We start from the raw sequence: 19,933 nt of genomic DNA, 5'->3' as shown, positions 1-19,933 counted from the left end.
GGTCAAAGAGTTCATGTTTTAAGAAATGCAGACATGTTGGGGTGAGGAGAATAATGCCAGTCCACCAAAGATGCCCACGTCCTCATCCCCGGAACCTGTGACTACATTACTTTACCTGGCAAAAGAAATGTTGCAGATGTAATTAAGTTAATGATCTTGAGATGGGGAGCATGTTCTTGCTTGTCCAGGTGAGCCCAATGTAATCACCAGGGTTTTTTTTTAATTAGAGAAACAGGGAGACATGATAGTCACAGAAGGAGATGTGATGATGGAAGCAGAGTCCAGAGAAATGTAATTGCTGACTTCCTGGAAAAGGGCCACGAACTCGGGAACGCCAGCAGCCTCTAGTCTCCAGCAGCTGGAAAAAGCAAGGAGATTGTCCTCTAGAGCCGCTGGAGGGAGCTGAGCCCTGCCAACACCTTGATTTCAGCCCACTGACACTCATTTTGGACTTCTGACCTCCACAACTGTAAGATAATACGTTTGTGTTGTTTTAAGCAACTCGGTTTTTGGTCATCTGTTGGAGTGGTGACAGGAAACCGGCATACATGTAGTCGAAACAGTTGTCCTAAATAAGGCTTATCTCACTTTGAGTGGACGCCTGCTCTACTCCCTTGTATTCTTCAGTTCCACTCCCCAGAGGAACCCACTTTCAAATCTTCTCTTTCTTCTGGATTTACTTCCCTATATCTATATAATACGCCCATAACTGCTATTTCTTGACTTAACTAATCTTAGGCGCTATCTATTTGGCTCCCCTTAGAATAGATGAGGCTCTGACTTGCCTACCTTAGTCTCCCCAACTTTCAACCCCCAAATCTCCCACTATATTATCATATTTTTTGGTCAATCAATATTAATTGCTTTATGTTATAGGACCCCATAAATACTGTTTATGACCCACATAGTTTATACTATAGATTCTTTTCTTTTTTACAACTTGTTGTTTTTCCTGATATTAATAAGTGTCTTGATTTTCTTATTTGCTTAGTTTCAGGCACTCGTTCAAATCCTGTTTTGGTTTCCTATTGCTACTACAGTAAGTCCAAAATGGGTCTTGCTGGGCTAAAACAAGGTGTTGGCAGGGCTGCACTCCTTCTGGAAGCTCTAGGGAAAAACCCATTGCCTTTCTTTTCCAGTTTCCAGAGGTTGCCTGCATTCCTCGGGCCCCTTACATTTTCTAAGCCAGCAACAGCTGGTCTTTCTCATGCTGCATTCCTCTGGCTCTTTTTTTGCCTCCCTGTTGCCTATTTAAGGACATTTCTGATTATATTTGGCCCACCTGGATAAACCAGGCTCCTCTCCCCTTCCCAAGGTTGGCTGATGAGCAACCTTAATTCCATCTGCAACCTTAATTCCTCTTTTCCATCTAATCTAACATATCCACAGGTTCCAGGGATTAGGATGTGGGCATCTTTGCAGGGCTGGGGGGTATTATTCTGCCCACCGCATCTGCCAGAAGTTATCAATAACATGTTCCACATACTCAATGAAATCAGATCTGCCTCCTAGAGCTCTCCATGCTGTTTCAGCTGAACTGATTGCCCACTGGTCTTGCTACAGAGTCATCCCGGGATTGTCCTGTCACTGCTCTCTTGGGTCGCACCTTTAGCTTCCCAGGTCTCGTGTCTTCCAAATTCTTAGTGAACTCCTTTTTCTGCTAGAGCACATCCTCCCAACATTTCTGAAGAAAGAGTCCATGTGAAGCATACATTTGGAGTCCTCACATGTCTGGAAATGTCATTCTTCCACCTTCACGTTTGATTAATGGTTTGGCTGAGTGTAGAATTCTAGGTTGTGGATCCTTTACTCAGAATTTTGAAGGTATTGGTCCATTATCTTCCAACTTTTAGAGATCTTATTGAGAACTCTCATACTATTCTGATCCCTAATCCTTTTGTTAAGCAACTTGCTTGTTCACTATGGAAGCTTTTATGATTTATCGCTAGTGTTCTGAATTTCATGAGAATATGTCTTGGTGTGACCTTTTGTGTCGTCTTTTTTCATTCATTGTCCTGGACACTTGATGGACCCTTTCCATCTGGAGACAATTGTCCTTCAATTTAGGGACACTTTCTTGTATTATTAATTTGATAATTGCAGTCTTTCCATTTATTCATTTACTTTTTTCCTGGAGTGCATGTAAGTTGGCTATTGGACCTTCTGGACTGATTCTCTTTATTTCCTATCCTTTCTGTTCTATTTTCCATATCATTGTCTTTTATTTTACGTCCTGGGAGACTTCCTTGGCTTTATATAACTCTACTATTCCATTTATAAAATGTTGGCTATCATATTTTATATTTCCAAGATCTTTCTCTTCCTTTGATGACAAGAACTTTGCCTTCTCTATCCCCTCCTCCCTCCCATCCTCCCTCTCTCCCTTTCTCTGTCTCTCTGTTTTTGTGTCCTGTCCTTGTTTTATGGATGGAAAATCTTCCCTTAACATTCTGAGGATCTTTCACTGTTTCAGGTTTGTTTTGGTCCTTATATAGTATTTATTTTATTAAAAAATTTTTATTCAGGTAACATTAGTTTATAACAGTGTTTCATGTGTACAGCATTATATTTCTACTTCTTTACACCCTACACTATGCTCACCACCAAAACCTTAGTTCCCATCCATCGTCATACACTTGACCCCCTTTACTCATTTTGTCCTCCCCCCTTCCCACTCTGGTAATGACTACTCTGTTTTCCCTTTCTGTTTGTTTTTGTTTGGTTTTATTTATTCACTTATTTTGCTTTCCTGTTTGTTTTTTTGATTCCACATATGAGTGAAATCATACAGTATTTGTGTTTTCCCATCTGACTTATTTCACTTAGCATAATACTCTCGAGGTCTCATCCGCGTTGTCAAAAATGGCAAGATTTCATCTTGTTTGTGGCTGAGTAGTATTTCATTGTATATAGGTACCACATCTTTATCCTTTCATCCATCGGTGGGCACTTAAGGTCATTTCAATCTTTTAGTGTTTTTGGTTGTTGATAAATCTTCTTCTGTTCCCGTTGTACTTGTTTTTTCCCCTTAGTTCCTTTTTCTTGGTATATGTCTGTCTCTTTCCTTCACAGCAGAGATGATTCGGAAATATATGTTGATCTTTGACTGTTGGTACTGAACACTGAGCCACCTAAAAGCCTTTTGGCCATCCTGTGAGCCTGGCAGGGCTCTGGTGAGGGGTGACGGAGCAGTGTCATTTGGGTCCTGGCAGGAAACAGGTGCTGCCCTTAAACTGGGCCATTGAGAAGGGTTTAATAAGGAATCATTTATGAAAAGGTGGGCAGGGTTCAGGGGAAACAGCAAAGACTAAATGAGTATGCTGTAGCCCAAGGGCAGAAGGAGGGAGTCATGTTTGGAACTCCACCAGGTCTCCACAGGGGAAGGGCAGGGGGCAGGAGCTGTGGTCTTCAGCATAAGGACACAGCCAGTCAGTGACATGGAAGGGGGGGCGCGTGAAGGGACTGTATCCCCTGACTTCTCTCTCCTCATCCCTGCCGGTGCATTGCACTGGATGAACCTGACACAAAGCCATCCATACTTCCAATGCCCAGAGCAGGCTGGAGGAGGACCAAGGGTGGAAAAGGAAGGCCTTCTGCCTAGCCTGCTATCAGTCTGGGTCCATCAGCAGAACACAAGTCACGCTGCATGTTTCAGATATAAAAGACCAGAGGTAGAATTAAGGGCTTGCTTGGGGGTTGGAAGAGCTGGAGGGGGTGGTGAGGGTAGAGGTCAGGGATGTTGCCCAAGAGGTCAGAGGAGCAGACGCTTGAATGCCTTGGCCCCAAACTCCACAGTTGGATGCTGCAGCAATTCTCAAGGATCTCCAAGGAGATTCTCCCACCAACTGCTCCAGTTTATAGTGGCAAACTGCTCTCAACAGCTTAACAGGAAGCCACTGTGAAGCCCATCCGCCCACGTGTCTGGTTTCCACAATCACCAGGGAACTAGTGTTTGGTTTCAGTTTCTTGTGCATCTGCATCTGGGGAATCTCTGTTCTTGGCCCCTTTGATTTTTCTGGAGAGGGAACCTCCTATCCCCTGCCTGTAGCTCGGTCACTAGAGTTCTGGAAAGTCTTGGGATTCATGTCTAGTGGAGGAAGGTAAGGTGAGGACTGAGAGTCCAGCCACTCAGTGTACAAAGGGAGACACTGTCCCCCTGACCACAGCCCTGAGCCTTGCCTGAATTTTGCTCAGCCCAAGTGCCCCCTTCTTGGGGTCAGCTGCAGACCCCTATTTGGTGGCTTCCTGCTACCTCTCATACCCTTCCCGGGCTGCCTTTTGAATGCCAGCATCACCTTGAAATGCCTAGTCTTATGCTGCTTCCTCTCCTCTTCTCCTTGTCGTCGTGGGTGGAGTCCCTCTTTATTCCTTTATCATCATCTTTCTGGTATTTGAGGGGGAAAGATGGTGACACAAGTAGCCAGTGTGCTAGGAAGAACTAGAAATGTGTATTTCTTTAGACTGCTATAGGAGTTCCCGTCGTGGCGCAGCGGTTAACGAATCTGACTAGGAACCATGAGGTTGCGGGTTTGATCCCTGGCCTTGCTCAGTGGGTTAAGGATCCGGCATCGCTGTGAGCTGTGGTGTAGGTCACAGACGCAGCTCAGATCCTGAGTTGCTGTGGCTCTAGTGCTAGGCCGGCGGCTACAGCCCCGATTAGAGCCCTAGCCTGGGACCCTCCATATGCCGCATATGAGCAGCCCTAGAAAAGGCAAACACACACACACACACACACACGACTGCTACAAATTGTCAGAGTAGATGCTTACTTTAAGCTCCTGTAATAATAATATTTGAATGTTTGTTCAATTATAGTCATTATTTATTCTAAGATATTCAAATAAGGAAAACTATGAGATAATATAACAACTTTTACAAACAAACTTTTTCATTACTAAAATTATGGTCATTAAAGAAAATCTGGAGCAATGCCAGACATCACACTAAGCACTTGGCAAGCATTAGCCCCTTATAGCCTCATGCCAACCCATTTTCCAGATGAGGAGCCTGAGACACAGCGATGTTCAGAATGCTCCCAAGATGGTGTCCCAGTTAGTACCAAGTGAAGCCTGAATCATTCATCCTCAGGCCGGGCACCTGCATTCGCTGCAGGCTCAGAAAATACAACGGGAAAGAACCAACTACAGCTATGTGATTCCAGATGAGCTTTTAACCTTTTGGAGTATTGCTGCCAAAGCTTTTAAAGTATTTTCTAAGTTAAAATGTGATTGTCAGTAAAAGGTATGTGAAGATAGGTATTTCGGGTTTTATCACTTGGTGTCATGTCATAAGCCTTTTGTATATGTAGAAATTTCATTCCAAGCATCCACTTAAATTTTATATTAAGGCCATAGAACAGGAATTTTCAACCATGAAAAAAAAATTGGATCGCTTTGTTCCCCTTCCGACAACTCTGTAGTTTCTAAGGGAATCAGACACAGCCGTCTTTACCTTGCCAGACGACCTGCCTCTCTCCTGCCAAGGGACATAAGGGCATTTAGCCTCTCTGAACTCGAGTCTCCTCACTCGTAAAATAGGGAGAGTGACAACTTCCACTGTTGTCATGAGAATTGAAAAGAGGATAAAAGCGTATCACAGCTGCCCACTTCTCCATAAACGGGAGGGATTATCTTAAGATAGATTTTTCAAAAGATAGCTAACACACTGTATTTCTGTGTAAGGTTGAACCTTTTTACTCCTTTCTTTGGGCACTAAGAAAAGGTTGAAATATTTAGGGAGTTTCCTTGTGCTACAGTGGTTAAGGATGCAGCATTGTTACTGCAGAGGCTCAGGTTGCTGCTGTGGCACAAGTTTGATCCCTGGCCCAGGAACTTCCACATGCCTCAGGAAAATTAAAAAAAAATAAAATAAAGGAAATTTTAATACCCCCCCTCAGAAAAAAAGAAAAAAAGAAAAGGTTGAGTCTCTATTTGATAGGCCACTTGTGTTGTTTACGGTTAGGAGAGACTGAGGTGTATATAAACCTTTTCCAAAAATTTAATTATGAACATTTGGCAAACTTTCCTTTCGAGATTGCCCTTTGGTCAGGACGTGGTCGGGGGAAGGAACTGGTTAGATAGATGATCCTTGTTGGATCGCCTGAGGGAGAAGGCTGTCAGGCTAAAGGTCACCAGACCAGACCTGAGGGCAGCTGAGAGGGTGGCTGGGGTGGCTGGGCGGGAGGTAGCTCTTTTCCCCGAAAAGAGCTTCATCTCATTCAAGAGCATCTGAGAATTCCTTAAGCAATTGTATCAGGAATTCTAATTTCTTCCGAGAAGATTATGTAATATGTTCTCAAAAAATCCTCTTCCAGATAGGTTTAATATTTCACAATTGAATTTAGGAGAAAAAGAAAAGGTGTTTCGGGAATCCTCCAAGAAAAAAAGTCCTCCTCTCCCGAGGTGCTCAGTTTCTATCACTGGAACACTAAAGACGGTTAGCAACTCAAAACAAACGAACAATGAAAGGCTGTGGCAATTTCCATGTATCTTGGTATCATTACACATTTAGAAAATGCCTGAAGGAATAGTCCATCAGAAGTTAACAGTTGGAGTTCCCGTCGTGGCGCAGTGGCTAACGAATCCAACTAGGAACCATGAGGTTGCGGGTTCGGTCCCTGCCCTTGCTCAGTGGGTTAAGGATCCGGCCTTGCCGTGAGCTGTGGTGTAGGTTGCAGACACGGCTCGGATCCTGCGTTGCTGTGGCTCTGGCGTAGGCCAGTGGCTACAGCTCCGATTCAACCCCTAGCCTGGGGACCTCCATATGCCGCGGGAGCGGCCCAAGAAATAGCAGCAACAACAACAACAAAAAAGACAAAAAGACCAAAAAAAAAAAAAAAAAAAGAAGTTAACAGTGATCACCAGTTATCTCTGTAGTAACTAATGATGGTGAACTTATGGCAGATTTTCATCTTCTATAGTTTACTTTGGTTTTCTTCAATTAAAAAATAACAGATATTACTTTTTAAAATTGAAGCATAGTTGATTTACAATGTTGTGTTTATTTCTGCTGTACCACAGAGTGACTCAGTCTTTTATATTATTTTTAACTACTCTTTTCCATGATGGTTTATCACAGGATATTGAATATGGTTCTCTGCGCTATACGGTAGGACCTTATCGTTTATCCATCCCGTATGTAATAGTTGGCATCTACCAACGCCAAACTCCCACTCCATCCCTCCCCCATCCACCCTCCCCCTTAACCACAAGTCTTGAACAGGTATTACCTTTTTAATGATAATAAACACCAAATAGGTCTTATTGGCGCAGAGGTGTGTGTTACTGATAGCTCCCTTGAGTCCCTTTTCATCACTGAGGATCAACGAATTTGTCAGATGACCACACAGGTCATCTGGGCTCTGGGGAGCTCAGGTACAGCAAGGTTCTCACACTTGAGCTGCATCGGAATTCCCTGGAGGGCTGGTTCAAACTCAGATGACCACCCATCTTGTTTCAGAAACTCTGCAGAGGGGTCCACAGTGTGCACCTCTAAATTCCCATGTGCCACTGCAGCAGCAGCTGCTGCTGCTGCTGCTGCTCCAGGGTCCACACTTTAAGAACCACTATGATGGAGTTCCTGTCATGGCCCTGTGGTTAATGAACCCTACTAGTATCCATGAGGATGCAGGTTTGATCCCTGGCCTTACTCAGTGGGTCAAGGATCCAGCGTTGCTGTGAGCTGTGGTGTAGGTCGCAGACATGGCTCGGATCCCAAGTTGCTGTGGCTGTGGTGTAGGCTGGCACCTGTGGCTCTGATTTGACCCCTAGCCTGGGAACTTCTATATGCCCCAGGTGTGGCCCTCAAAAGACAAACAAACCAATCCCACTGTGGCCCATGAAAAAAACTCCAACAGGGGACTCAAAGCCAAAGATGTATATAGACTCATTTGTATTATTTTTGAGATTCCACATATAAGTGATAGCATATAATATTTGTCTTTCTCGGTCTGACTTGCTTCACTTAGTGTGATAATCTCTAGTCCATCCATGTTGCTGCCAATGGCATTTCATTCCTTTTTATGGTTGACTAATATTCCATTGAATGTATGTATCACATCTCCTTAAACCAGTCATCTGTTGATGGGCATTTGGGTTGTTTCCATATCTCGGCTTTTGTAACTATGGCTGCGGTGAACATCGGGGTGCATGTATCTTTTCAAATTAGAGTTTTGATCTTTATTTATCCAGGGGTGGGATTGCTGAATCATACAGTAGCTCTATTTTTAGTTTTTAAAGGAACTGCCACACTGTCTTCCATAGAGGCTACACCAGTTTATGTTCCCACAATCAGTGTAGGAGGGTTCCCTTTTTTCTACACCCTCTCCAACATTTATTATTCATAAATTTTTCTTTCTTTTTTCTTTTTTTTTTTTTTGGTCTTTTGTCTTTTTACACCACAGCTCACAGCTCATGGCAATGCTGGATCCTTAACCCACTGAGCGAGGCCAGGGATTGAACCCGTGTCCTCATGGATCCTAGTCAGGTTCGTTAACCACTGAGCCACTACGGGAACTCCTGTAAACTTTTTCATAATGGCCATTCTGACTGGTATGAGGTGATAACTCACTGTGGTTTTGATCTGCATTTCTCTAATAATTAGTGATGTTGAGCATCTTTTCATGTACCTGTTGGCCATCTGTCTGTCTTGTTTGGAGAACGTCTAATGAGGGCTTATGCCCATTTTTTGATTGGGTTGTTTTTTCAATATTGGTTTATATGAGCTGTTTATAAATTTTGGAAATCTGCATCATTTTCAAATATTTTCTCCTGTTCTGTTGGTTGTCTTCATTTTCTTGATGGTTTCCTTTGCTGTGCGAAAGTGTTTAGTTTCACTAGGTCCCATTTGTTTATTTTTGCTTTTATTTCTTCTGCCTTGGGATACTGATCTAAGAAAATATTGCTATGATTTATGTAGGGTAATGTTTTCCCTGTGTTCTCTTCTAGGAGTTTTATGGTGTTATGTCTTATATTTAGGTCTTTAATGTATTTTAAGTTTATTTTTGTATGTGGTATGAGGAGGTGCTGTGATTTCATTGATTTAGATGAGGCTGTCCAGCTTTCCCGGCACCACTGACAGAAACAGACTCACAGACATGGACAACAAATGTATGGTTACCAAAGAGGAGGTGGAGGAAGAATAAATTAGGAGTATAGGATCGACAAATACAAGCCACGGTACATAAAATAGATAAGCAACGAGGATGTACTGTATAGCACGGAGAACTATATTCAGTATCTTATAATAACCTATAATGGAAAAAGATCTGAAAAAATACATGTCTAACTGAATCACTGCTGTACACCGGAAACTAACACAACATTGTAAATCAACTATATACTTCAATTTAAAAAATGAAAAAAGTAAAAACAAACAAAAGGTAGACTCGATTTACTTTCCACTTTTGCCGCTGGCTGGCCTGTAATTATTTTTGAGGAGGGGAACTTGATTGGACCTGGCTCTGTATATGAAGAGGTTGTCCTAGGAAAGAGTTTCGCCCTGCCCATAGGCAAACCCTGGAGACAGGGCGGGTTGGGTTCCCCACGGTGGCAAATACAGCAAGTATCACAATCAAAGGAGTCGCACATATTGCTTGGTTTCCCAGAGTACCAAAAGTTATGCTGCCAGTAAAGTCACCCCCATGGCCTCCTCCTCCGCTTGGTTATTTCTCCATCTACTCAGCTTCCAAACCAGCTAACGAAATATTTCTTCACATCCTCCGTCGTGTTCCGTACCCTCTCCCCAAATGCACTGCCTCACCACATCTGTCAGATGCAGTTCATAAATGACTCTAGAATGTGATCTCTTCTCATGGTCATTGTCAAGGCCATCACACTGCTCGCCTTTAATATCTCTGACCTGTCCATGTCCCCCACTTGCAGGCTCTTCTCCCTCCTCCACTCCCGCGTCTGTGGGCTGCTCAGTGACCTTCCTGAAATCAGTCTGCTAGGAAACCTGTGCTCCTCCCATTGTCAGCAGGGTCGCGTCCGCACTGGGCCTGGCACAGAGATGCTTGCAATCCGACTTTTGGCCACACTCCCGCCCCTTCCAGACATCCCACCCCTTGCCACATCATCTGTTCCCCAGACGCTGCACATTCTCACGCGTTCTTTCCTCTGCCTGGAGTGGCGGCTAACCTCCGCACATTTTGGAGACCCAGCGCCAGTAGAAGCCCAGTCTGTGGCGGGGCCTCTGAGCTAAACTTCTCCTGGAAGGTCAGGGAAAAGGGAAACTACTTTTGCACAGCAATCCCTGCTTTTAAATCTTCATGACCGGTAAGATCAAAACCCCTCTATTGTTGATTAGCTCCCACCTTAAAAACTGGCCTGTCAGGATGGTTTATTCTGATGTTAAATGCCAATTATTCTATTTAAACTTGTATATATTTATGACAATGTGTAATTCACGCATATGACTTGCATTAACATTCAGTGCTTTTGGAGTTTTGGAATATCACTTGATGCGCTTTTTAACTGTGAAAATGCTCTTCTTTACATAGGACCCGTGTAATCTTAGGGGGCAGGGGCTAGTAGAGTAGGTAGAAAATAGTAGAAACCATAGTTCTCGTTAATCTCCCAGGACTATTCTCTGTTCTATTTTCTTAGACAAAGCAGTACTGTGATAAAGATGCAGAAGGTATTTAGCAAGATAGTCTATACGCTGAGGCTCTTCTTGGGTGGTTTTTTTTTTCTTTTTCATTTTTTTTTGTCTTTTGTCTTTTTAGGGCCCCACCCACGGCATATGGAGGTTCCCAGGCTAGGGGTCGAGTTGGAGCTGTAGCTGCCAGCCTACACCACAGCCACAGCAACGCCAGATCTGAGCCGCATCTGCGACCTACACTACAGCTCACGGCAACGCCGGATCCTTAACCCACTAAGTGAGGCCAGGGATCAAACCCCCATGTCCTCATGGATACTAGTCGGGTTTGTTGACCACTGAGCCACTATGGAACTCCTTCTTATGTGTTTTGGGTGCAAGTTCCTGTGACCGCCTTTGAAGTCAATTACTCAGGCGTTCTTTGGATTTGTTAACAAGAACGCCTAGTCCAGTTTTCTAGCCTGATGGGAGAGCACATTTTACCTTCCAGTTACTTCCATCGTGTTTTCCTTTACAAAGCAAGCCTATCATAGTTTAGTCTTATAAGCGATTTGCTTCTCTGATTTGACTAGCTTTTACCTCCGTAGCGCTGGTAAAACCAGTTCTCTTGGATCTGTTGCAGAGACTTCATTGAAGAAAGAGAAAATGGGAACTGAATGGGTCAGTCCATGAGTGGTTATCAAGCTAGGTCCACTGGATAGAGCAAGAAGTTATTTCTGTGGCTTGATCTGTATGATTTACTTTTAACCCAGCATACATGATACAAAGGAAGGCGGGAAAATCCTGTCTCAAAAACTGTCAGCATGGAGCCTTGACCACTCGCTTTCTGTGCTATCTGCAGGCTTTCTCTTAAATATCACCCACCAATTTGAGAATTTGAGGGGGATCGTGTCCACATTAAACATTACCGTGGTGGAGTTCCCTGGTGGCTCAGCAGGTTAAGGACCTGGTGTTGTCACTGCTGTGGCTTGGGTCGTTGCTGTGGTACAAGTTCAATCCCTGGCCTGCTGTGGGTTACGCATGCAGCTAAAGAACAAAAACCAAAACAATAAAAACCAACCAACCAGCCAAACAAACATTACTGTGGTGGTCTCACTGGTGATTTTTCTCTTTCCCATATTTCTTTACATTTATTACCTGAATTCCTGAGTAAGGAGGACTTGGCCTCTCTTCCTGATATATGTACTTACTTATTTATGTGTATCCATAAGGACTTCAGACAGGCTTTTTGCTTTTTTTTCTTTTTTACAGCTGCACCTACGGCATGTAGAAGTTCCTGGGCTGGGGGCCGAATCAGAGCCACAGCTGCAGGCCTACACCCTAGCTCACGGCAATGCCAGATCCTAAACCCAGGGATGAACCTGCGTCCTCACTGAGATGACATCAGGTTCTTAACCCGCTGAGCCACAATGGGAACGCCAAAGACAGGATTTTTATTCTTTGGATTATACTCCAATAAAATCATTGTTTATATTGTTACTTGGATTGTTCCGGCTTTGGCCTTTGGGAGCTCTTTCTGTGCCCTTTTGACCTGCCCATCATTTTTAAAGAGCACTTCCTATTTTCTGGCACCATGAAGTTTTTACATTTCTCCATAAAATTCATCAGAAGCATTAGATGATGACTTTCTTTTGTAAAGCACTCTGCATGTAATTTATGTGAATGTAAAGATAGTATTAAAGGTTATCAAAGCAAAGCATCATTCATCACATGCAAATTACAGATGTCAAGTCCAAGAGCGTGTGCATGACAGGCTGTGAGCACCACACAGGCAGAGACAACTGCCTTCCATTGCACCCAAACTCTTACCACCAGCAGGCCACACAGTGGGGCCTTTTCAGTCATGTGACATCATTTTAGGTGTGACAGTTGAGCTACTCTCCATTCCTCAAAATGCATCATTTTATTCTGGAAGGAATGGGAGTTCATGGGACAAAGACCCATATTAAATACAATTGTATTTCTCTAGCCATATTTGTGAGCTGAATTCACACATTTGAAATAGCATACTAACTCTGCTATTAAAAAATACTCTTGTAAGAGGCAGGAAGGATGAGGAATTCTCTGTCTATTCTTGTCAGAAGCTGGATTTAATTCTTGATTTTAACTTCCCTTGTGCTGGTCAGCAAAAGTATCTCAAAGGAGGAATAAAAGGACAATAGGGAAAAATTCAGAAGAGCCAAACAATAAATGTGTGTGTGTGTTGGGGGGTGGTGGTGAGGAGGATGAAGGGGAAGGAATGTATATCTTTGTAATTTGGAGCAACTCAGAATGTCCATAGTGTTTTGGATAGAGTTGATACAACTTACTTTACTTAAGGCATTGAAATTAGGGCACAGCCCGGGAATCTTCAAAAACTTTGTCTTGCTATCAGTTTTCCTTTTGTGATAAAATGACAGATTTGTCCATGCAGGAAGCATACCCAGATCCAGGAGCAGGGACAAAGGACTATGGTTCAAGAAGGAAAAGGTATGTCCTGAAATAGACCAGAGCCAAAACAAGACACAAAAGTTGAGGTCACCTGTCTTCGCCAGTGGGAAACTGGGAGAAGAAGTAAAGACGACTGTCTAATCCAAGTAGGACAGAGAGATGAGTAAGATTAAATGGGACATTAAGACAAGCTGCTGACTTCTTTTTCTCAGGCCTCTAGAGTTCAGTCACCAGTTTGCCGCTTTAGGTGTACCGGCCTTTGCGATGTCTAGGTAACTCCAGCCACAGTGGGTATCACCAGCAACATTCAAAGACTTTGGACCCATTGCCCTGAGAATGCACGGCCCAGCCGGCCAAGAATCCTCAGCCCCACATGCTAGTCCACTATAAGTCCAGCTCAGCTCTTTCCACGGTGAAACATTTCCAGGCAGTTTCAGAGGTCTGAGTCTCTTCAGGAGAGGGATCAGGTGACCCAGTGACTTTGGCCTTGGTGAAGAGAATCACTTCTGGAACTGGACAGGCCACAGACTAGTTTTTCTGGGTGGGGTTCCTGGAAAAAAAAAAAGTGAGATGCCATGGTGCCTGCAGCAGGTGTAATTGACTATTCATCTGAGACGTCAACATTTCAGGTTTTTATTTTCCATGTTCTTTAATCCCTTGCATAGTAGTCTGTCACTGATATTACTACCACCTTCTCAGCAGCTGTGTTGGATGGGTCTTCTGCCCCTTGATGAGTCTCCTGTTTAGATTGTCCTGACACACACGAAACGTATTTAGAAAGACGATGCTACTGATCTCTTGTTAATAAGTCCCTGACTTTGAGGTCTTTTTTTTTTTTTTTAAAGCTAATGAAACAATTATAAGAACATCTTTCTGCAGTAATCCCAGGATGTAACCAATTTACAAGAGTTACTCCAACGTTCTAGGTGGGGTATAAAGACAGTCCTATACTGGGTAGGGTGGTGGTCAGCTTTTATTTATCACACGTGGATGCACCTACTCTCAGCTGCCTCCACTTTTCCAGGGGCCAATAATTTAATTTCTTAAAAAGATTTAATTTCTTTATTGTCTTATTTTCTCTCTTCCTGAATGTCTCCCATCTATTTCACTATCTCTTCCTACCACCAGATGGTGGAAAGGGAAAAGGAAATAACGGGATGGTAAGTGAATGCAGTGGCTATCAGAGTATGGCAAAAGGTGTGGTGTGGAATGGACCCAAAAAAAGAGCTTCTGAGTTACCCTTGAATTACCACAAAGTCCCTATTTTTATTTTAGTGTCCACTCAAGAGTCGGCTGCCCAGGTCTGGGGGTCTATAGGGCACAATGATGCCTGATGGGGAGGGACTACCTCAGTGGATTCCTAGGAACATTGCTGAGCAACTGAACCCCACTTGGACCAGGCATGGGGGTGCGGGGTTAAGGGTCTCTGCGAAGATCGGTGTAGGGTAATGCAGCCCCCCTGCCTCGCTGCGCCCTTCTCTTTCTGCATCTTCATCCCACAAGCCGAACTTGCACCTGGTCTGTGGTTTCCACGCTGCACTGAAGGGACATAGTATTTCTCTCCCTCCGTAGGATGAACCTCTTCTTCCCAACGGCCCCCGCTAGGAAGCCTTCTTCTGGGTTGCCTCGACACCCCAGGATTACCTGTCATCACCCTCAGCAGGTGTTCGGCCCCTCACCTGCCCATGGGCTCCCCTCCCCCAGCCTGTCTTCCACCTCCCGTCGCACCCTCCGGTCGGTTCCTTCCACCTCTTTTCCCACGTGCCCCCTCACTAGGACCCCCCCCCGCTCCGCCCTGGGACCCTCCCTCCCCTCCTCTGGTCTCGAGGAGTCTCGCGGCATTTCCCGGGGCGTTAGCCAAGCCGCGGCGGGTGGGGGGCGGCCTCGCGGAGCTGGGTCCCTCCCTAGCGGGCGGTGAGGGGGGCGCCCGAGCGCCGTAGACAGAGGGACACCCCTGGCGCCAGCCCCGCCCCTCGAAGGCTCCGCCCCGCGGGCCCCGCCCCTCTGGTCCGCCCCCGCCCAGGCGGCCGCGCGTCCCCGGCAGGCGGAGACGCAGGAGCATCGCGGCAGCGGCAGCAGCAGCGGCAGCGAGGAGGAGGGGAGAGCGGGCGGCGCGGCCGCGGCTGCCGGGCGCTGGGCTGGGCGGCGCTTTTTTTTTTTTTTTTTCGCAATTTCCACTCGCGGGGAGCAGGAAACCCGGCGCAGCCGGGCGCAGCGGGCCGCGATGCAGCAGCAGCACGAGTCGCCCCGGGGCAGCAGCGGCAGCAGCAGCAGCAGAGGCAGCAGCGGGCGGCGCTGAGCCGCCGCGGCCGCGCTACCGAGAAAGAAGCCGGCCCAGCCGCCGCCGCGTCCCGACTCCCGCGCCCACATCCCGGCGCCCGGATTCCCGCGCCCTGATCTCGGCGCCCCGAGCCCCGCGTCCACCTCTGCTAACTTTCACGCTGCCTCGGCGGCCCGGCCCGGCTCAGCGCCAATGGGTGAGTGGGAGGCGCCCGGGTGCCCACCTCAGCCTGGGGGCGGCGCGTCTGTCCCGGGACCGCGGAGCCCAGGAGGGCGCCCCGGGGGCAGGGCCCCGGCGGGTGACAACGCCGTGGGCACCGTGCCTACCTCGCGCACCCCCATTCACTCCCACTCTCGCCCGCGTCCCTGCCAAGCCTGCTCGGCGCCGACGGGAACCCCGCGGGGGCCTGGGCGGAGGGTCGCGGGGGCCGCCTTGGGCTGAGGGATGCAGGGGGTGTGGTTGGCTTTTCGGGTGGGCGGGGAGAGTTTTGTCTTGGCCGTTTTCTCACCCCCGGCGCTCCCTTCTCTGCGCTGAGGACGCGCGTACCCGGAGCTGGTGGGCTCCGGCCCTGCGCCGGGCTCGAGGTGCTCTCCTGGCTTCGCCGCAGGGGAAGCTCGAATCTCGGGGTCTCAGGGCAGCGGAGGTGGGGGCGGGTGCCTTTGCCGGGGGCTGACGTGGTTGCGGGGGGGGGGGCGGGAAACGCCCCAGTACCCGACCTGGCGGGCGGTCCTCGGGTCCCAAGCGCCAGACCAGCCTCCCTTGGCGTCCCTCTTCTTTCTGGCCCTGACCCCCTCTCTGCCTGCCTGCCTTTCTCCAGCCTGGCAAGCTCTCCCCTCGGTGATGCTCAAAGGCCACTTCCCTCACCCTCTAAGTCTGCAGGGATGGTTAAAACTGGAAACGGTGACCCAGTCCTTGATTTACTGATCAAAGATCAGTTCCAAGTAGGCAACTAACTGTTAGGCCCCCTGGGTCCCACCTGGTATAAACCCCAGAATATTGGAGCCACGTTGCCCAGAAGACCTGGCACTTTATTGGGCATTGGACTTGAGATTGCTGGAGCCATTAAACATTTGGCCCACCCAGGTAATATTCTTGCTGGCAGCCAGTCTGTTTTTCATGCCTCTGGCAGATTACTTTGGGGGTGTTTCTAGGCCAAGCCCAGAAAGACTGTAGATTATAATAAATCATAATGAAGTGAGGCCTTTCTGTGTTCAGGTCATAGGATTCAGGTAGGTGAGTCAGACAGTGATTGGCCAGCAGTCTCAGGAGGCTTGTGAAGACAGATTCACTGGAAAAGAGGGGGTTCAACCCTGTCAGTTGTTGACAGGCAAAGATAAAATCTTATTTGTGGTTATTTGTCAAAAATGGTTTTCCTTTTCCAAAGTTGTGACCATCAACTTCAATGTCACTTTTTTCTCAGTGCCCTTCTCTGATCCCTGCACCACCCCAAGTCTATATTAGTTCCTCTCTAATACCCTTTCTCCTATAGCATTTTTTTTTAAAGAAAAGCACTGTTTGGCATTCCCGTTATGGTTCAGTGGGTTACGAACCCGTCTAGTATCCATGAGGATGCGAGTTTGATCCCTGGCCTCGCTCATTGGGTTAAGGATCTGGTTTTGCTATGAGCTGTGGTGTAGGTCGCAGATGCAGCTCAGATCCCACGTTGCTGTGACTGTGGTGTAGGCTGCTGGCTACAGCTCTTGTTTGACCCCTAGCCTCAGAACTTCCATATACTGTGGGTGCAGCCCCAAAAAGAAAAAGCAAAAAACAAAACAATGTTTCGTATTTGTTTGAGTTTAACTTTTCTGTCCCCTACTGTAAGCTCCATGACCATGGGCACAGTGCTGTGTTGTACTGTTTTGTTCTGCAGAGTTTTTTTTTTTTTTTCATGCCTGGCAAGGAGCAGGTCCTAGATAAATATTTATTGAATGAATGAATGAATGAATGAATGATGGAGTAGGCAACCCTCTTACTCTGTGGAAGGCAAAACACTTAGCTTGGCACTCTTGTTCTGCTTTGGCACCTAATAAGATGATTTAGTTCATGAACAAAGTGTATAACATCACCCATCACTTTCATAACAGAACAGATGGGTTTCTTCTGAGGTAACCAAAAATGTTGTTTTGATCACCTTTGGTTTTGGGTGGATCACCTAGAGGGTTGCCCCCCGCAAAAGAGAAATCAGCTCCAAATGTCTTCTCCTGTGGCCGGTCTGTGCTCTCTTTATTTCAGTGGGAAGAGGACGGAGTTCTGTTTAAAGAAGAAACAGACCTGTTTATCACTCAAATCTGAACTGTTTTCATTATCCAGAACCTCCTGAGAAAATTAGAGAATGTTTCTGCAGCTAATAATCCTTTCAGGCTTGATTTTTTTTTTTTTAATACCGTAACCATTACAAAAGGGAGGGGGCACCGCAAGTGATTTTCATTTATTGATTTAGTCCGGTGTTTAGAGTGGGATTTGAGATGCTCTTGGTTGTTTGGGGCTAAAGATCATGTGCTGTTTTCTAAAGCGTCTTCGACCATGTATTTGTGATGAAGTACAGGTGTTTAACAATTTGTTCTGTGTGTCTTTTGATGGAGCCACCTAAGAGTGCTGTTTCTGAAGCAGGTGTACATGCAGGCACACCGCCCTTCCCCACTCCTCCGTATCTCTTTGGTTTTCAGGAGATTTGGCCAGTTTCTCCGTTTGATACACTTGCATTCTTATCGGGCCCGATAGTCAGTTTTCCGTTGATGGATAACACAATAAACCTGTTACGTAGTCTCTGATCTCAAAAACAACTGCAAAGCATCAAATCCCCAGCCCTGAAATGAAGTCAGTTAGTTGTGAAATGGCCTCTTACAAAAGCCCATTCCCAATGTGCCCTCTGAGCTTTCGGGGAGATGCCCTCAGTGCCAGATGCAGGGAAAGGCTCTTGTAATTACAACTGCACAAATATTATTACAACTGAAATCTGTGAGTCGTGGAGGATCTGCAAGCCCAGCAAAGGATTTCTGTTTAACGAATTCCAGAGTAACAACAAAGTTCGAACTGTCTTGAGCAGGGTGTTGTATTGGTGGTGGTAGACCGCTTTATGCTGAATCAACGAAAGCAAAAATGAACATAACATGTTGGCTTCCACAGACAGGCTCGAGTTAGAAATGGAAGAAAAGGCTCCACCGTTATTGATCAGGACCTTTTTCCCTTCCCCCTTTCCATCTATCGCAAAGCCTGGCTACCCTCCTGCTTGCAACAGACCTTGGTTGTTCCTTCTCTGGCCCCTTCATTTCTTCTTGTGTTACTGACGTTCTCTCATCACCTCTCATATTCGTAATTGTTTTAAAGTCGGTTGCACACCGTGGTCAGTACTCATCCATTTATCCATCTGTCCAGTACTTAATGACCTGCTTTGTGCCTGGTGTTGAGCTAGGAACAGGCACACAGCACACACAGACCTGCCGGCTTGGGCTTCTTGGTCTAGTGGAAGAGGCAGATTTGAGTGCAGTACGTGTGCCAATATGTCATTAAAAGCCATGGTGAGTGGTGTTCAAGGAGATGAGAGAGGGGTGTCTGACTTAGGCTGCAGAGGGGTAAGGAGAGTGTCTTGGAGTAGATTGTGTTTGACTGGAAATCTGAAAGTTAAGTAGGAGTAGGAGCCGTCACCCCCCCCCCCAGGGGACACCTGTAGGGGAACAGCCAGCCAAAAACGCATCATTTTAGGGGGTGGTCAGGGAAGGACCACATGTAGGACTGGGGCCTGGGTCAGGTGCTTTGTGCAGCGTTGAAGGAAGCCGAGCCTTGCTCTGGTTTGGTGCCATCAGGAAGCACCGGTGAGCCCTGACCTGGTGGCTTAGTAATGTCATTGAGAAGCTGGAAGACCAGACAAAGCCTTGGTTTGGTGAAGAAGCAGCAGTTGCTCAGGGGAGCCAGGACCCAGGGACACTGGGTGACTTTGGTGGTTGGGACAAATTCCTGCTTTGTCCGTGTTCTGACATGATGACGGAGTGGCTTTGTTTTTGTCTTGTTCCATCCTGGTCACACAGTGACCTTGTGTGAGGTTGGGGTTCTGGGGAATCGCTTATGTTCAGCAGGAGAGGGCCCGGCCAGCTCCCGACAGATGCCGGGGGCTACTTTTCTCTGTCTTGAGTTAACTACACGATGAGTGGGGCAGGGAGTAGGCAATGGTGGTAGGGAGAGAATGGCTGTCTAGGTATATTCAGGGCCGACTTCCTTGATATTGGCCAGCTCCAGTCTAGGGACTGTGGTTCAGCATTCGCAGAAGGGGCAACTGGCATGCCATTCTCAGGAAGAGATCCAGAAGAACAGAGCAAGCTGCCGAGAACCAAGAAATAGCATTGCTCTTAATGGGAAAGATGCAGGGCAGGAAAGTACTGGAATCCTTTGGCTGTGAGAGAAGGAAGATCACTAATACTGTGGTTCTCAGAGTGTGGTCCCTGGGCCAGCAGCCTCAGCCTCTGGGGGTCCTGGAAAGATACCGATTCTGGGGCCCCAATTTTACCTACTGAGTCAGGAACTCAGGGGGTGGAGCCCAGCAATCTGTGTATCAATGAGCCCCGCCCCCTGCCCCCCGGGACTTCTGATGCATGGTCAAGTGTAGAACCTCTCTGCCTTGAAGAAGAGGGA

General features: G+C 46.6%; 1 protein-coding gene and 1 long non-coding RNA gene across 10 annotated transcripts in view; one reads left to right on the top strand and one right to left on the bottom strand.

Moving 5' to 3' along the window:
- Positions 10,099–19,933, top strand: part of SH3KBP1 (SH3 domain containing kinase binding protein 1) — a 342,082-nt gene continuing 332,247 nt past the window's right edge. For 3 of the 9 annotated variants that reach the window (XM_013985982.2, XM_021080254.1, XM_021080260.1), the window contains exon 1: positions 15,175–15,503. Coding sequence is in view for 7 of the 9 variants with exons in the window: in XM_021080254.1 (XP_020935913.1) it covers positions 15,500–15,503 (4 nt within the window). In the remaining 2 variants the exon portion in view is untranslated. Of the gene's footprint in view, positions 10,275–15,049; positions 15,504–19,933 lie in introns of those variants that run through there. The other 6 variants (XM_013985983.2, XM_005673482.3, XM_021080257.1 and 3 more) reach the window with 6 other exon arrangements.
- On the bottom strand, positions 12,484–15,034 carry LOC110257762. Its single transcript, XR_002340723.1, has 2 exons — positions 14,542–15,034; positions 12,484–13,576 (listed from the first exon to the last, which is right to left on the bottom strand). It is a non-coding gene; the product is annotated as an uncharacterized LOC110257762 (long non-coding RNA).

Source organism: Sus scrofa, chromosome X (genome assembly GCF_000003025.6).
Source record: "Sus scrofa isolate TJ Tabasco breed Duroc chromosome X, Sscrofa11.1, whole genome shotgun sequence".
Classification (NCBI taxonomy): Eukaryota; Metazoa; Chordata; class Mammalia; order Artiodactyla; family Suidae; genus Sus; species Sus scrofa.
This window is presented reverse-complemented; position numbering and strand designations above follow the sequence as displayed.